At 38.8% G+C, this 2,501-nt stretch overlaps 1 protein-coding gene across 1 annotated transcript; it reads right to left on the reverse strand.

Moving 5' to 3' along the window:
• Nucleotides 1–1,054: 1,054 nt before the first annotated feature.
• LOC130137181 (secreted RxLR effector protein 161-like) lies at nt 1,055–1,729 on the reverse strand. Its single transcript, XM_056307948.1, has one exon. It carries the CDS (start codon nt 1,727–1,729, stop codon nt 1,055–1,057), a length of 675 nt encoding a protein of 224 aa, XP_056163923.1.
• Nucleotides 1,730–2,501: the final 772 nt, after the last annotated feature.

Below are 2,501 nucleotides of genomic sequence, written 5' to 3' on the forward strand. Positions count from 1 at the left end.
AATCCCGAGACCTGGGCTTCTTCATGCTTCCTCGTGTTAAAACCTTTTTTGAAAAAGAAAAATCCAAAAAAAATTGAAAATTCAAAAAATTCAGAAAAATATACTGTTTGGCCCTATTTGTCCTTCTGAATCACCTACCTTATGTTTTAGGGGCAATCTTGTGACACTCGAGGGTATGTGAATGGTCTAACCTGGTGAATTATGTATAGTCAATGACAATCTCGATGATCTCGATCATTTTGAAGATCCCTCAGAAATGCTACGTGACCTAGAACGACATGAAAGGCCTAAAGTTTTCATGTCAAATCAAACTATCACTATTAACTTGGGTGATACGGAGGAACCCAAAAAAGTGAAGATAGGGGCAACCTTTCTCGAAGGTGAAGCAAAACACTTGGTCCAACTACTGAAAGACTACCAAGATATCTTTGCCTGGTCGTACGTCAATATGCCGGGTTTAGACCCTTTTATTGTGGAGCATAGTCCATCTACTAATCCGAGCATGCCGCCTAAGAAACAGAGGCTGCAGAAAACTGAGCTTGAACTTTCAAAGAAAATATAGGAGAGGTCACGATAGCTTGGCGATTTTGCTGGGGACAATTTTGACACTCATATTTTTCTATTGGGCATTGGCTTTGCTCTTACCAGGCACACTGCTTTTTTTATGCCCCCTATTTCATTTTTTCATTTTTTTTACTTTCACATCTATGGGCATTGGTGTTAAAATAAAAGTCACAAGACTCAGAATAAAACAAACAGAGGAGATAACGAATGCTTTATGCCCTTAACCCCCTACTTCATCTGACATAAGCTCTTTATATAAATAGACCAACAACGGAAACAGCTAAAACATAGCCCAAAAAATAGCAACAGAAGAGACTCACTAATGTGCAGCAACGTGCTGCAACAAACCCCTGAAGAATAGCAACAGAAATATTCTCCAGCTTATTGACCACGTAGAACATTGACAAATTCAAACATTGACTCATTCAACATCCCACCCTTAAACTGATGTTGTAGATAAATCAGTTTAAAGGAACAGGTTAACCCTCCCTTAATCTGGAGCATCCAATGAACAAACACCAAGAAGCTTCCTTAACTTCTGAAATGTGGCAATTTTGAGAGGTTTTGTGAACAAATCAGCAACTTGATCTTCACTTCTGCAGAAAACAAGATCAATCACACCATCTTTGGTAAGATCTCCCAAGAAATGATACTTCACATCTATATGCTTGCTTCTCCCATGTAGAATTGGATTCTTTGACAATTTAATGGCTGAATTGTTGTCACAAAAAATTATTGTTGCTTCATGCTGTTCGAATTGAAGTTGTCCACGAATCTTCCTCAACCAAATAGCTTGACAAGCACTTGATGTGGCAACCACAAATTCGGCTTCTGTTGTTGAAAGAGTGACTAAGGGTTGTTTCTTTGAAGACCACAAGACAGCTGCTGAACTAAGCGTAAATACATAGCCTGAGGTGCTTTTCCGATCCTCAATATCACTTGCATAATCACTGTCAGTAAAACCAAACAAATTTGAATTTTCTCCTTTCTTGTAAAATAACCCAAGAGATGCAGTCCCTTTCAAATAGTGTAAAATACGCTTAGCAGCCTGAAGGTGTTTTTTTGTGGGATCCTCCATGTATCTACTAATGAGACTAACACCATACATGATGTCTGGTCTTGTTGCTATTAAGTACATGAGACTCCCCACAATTTGCTTGTACATGGTGCTGTTCACTTTTCTCCACTAGGATCTTTAGTGAGCTTTAATCTAACCTCTGTTGGTGTGGCAACTGAATTGCAATCCTTCAACTGAAACTTCTCCAAAATCTCCTGCGCATATTTCTTTTGGCAAACAAAGGTACTGTCAGTAGACTGATTAACTTCAATGCCTAAGAAATAGTGCATTAACCCGAGATCTGTCATTTCAAATTCATGTATCATGGATTGCTTAAATGTCTCCATCATTGCACCATCATTCCCTGTGTAAATGAGATCATCTACATACAAGCATACGAAAAGTAGTTTTCCACCATGACCAACCTTAATAAACAAAGTATGTTCATAAGGACACTTGGTAAACCCTTCCTTCAAAAAATAAGCTTCAATCCTACTATACCAAGCTCGAAGAGCTTGCTTTAATCCATATAAAGCCTTCTTTAGTTTGTATACTTTATCCTCACAATCAGGCTTCACATATTCAGGAGGTTGGTCAATAAATACCTGTTCTTAGAGATCACCATGTAAAAAGGCGGACTTCACATCTAACTAATGGATAGGCCAAGATTTATGTGCTGCTAATGCAATCACCAACCGAATTGTGTCAAGTCTCGCAACTGGCGCGAACACCTCTTTGCAGTCCACTCCAAATTCTTGCTTGTAGCCTTTTGCCACCAAACACGCCTTGTATTTGTCAATGCCACCATCCTTGTTTAGCTTTGTCTTGTAGACGCACTTAACACCAATAGTGTTGTGCCCTTTGGGAAGATTTGTTAATT

Source organism: Syzygium oleosum, unplaced genomic scaffold (genome assembly GCF_021117445.2).
Source record: "Syzygium oleosum isolate NSW1041296 unplaced genomic scaffold, Sole_v2.1 Sole_v2.02, whole genome shotgun sequence".
In the NCBI taxonomy this organism is placed as follows: Eukaryota; Viridiplantae; Streptophyta; class Magnoliopsida; order Myrtales; family Myrtaceae; genus Syzygium; species Syzygium oleosum.

Excerpts from the sequence above, each read along its gene's own strand:
- LOC130137181 (XM_056307948.1), bottom strand. The coding sequence starts at position 1,729 with ATGTACAAGCAAATTGTGGGGAGTCTCATGTACTTAATAGCAACAAGA.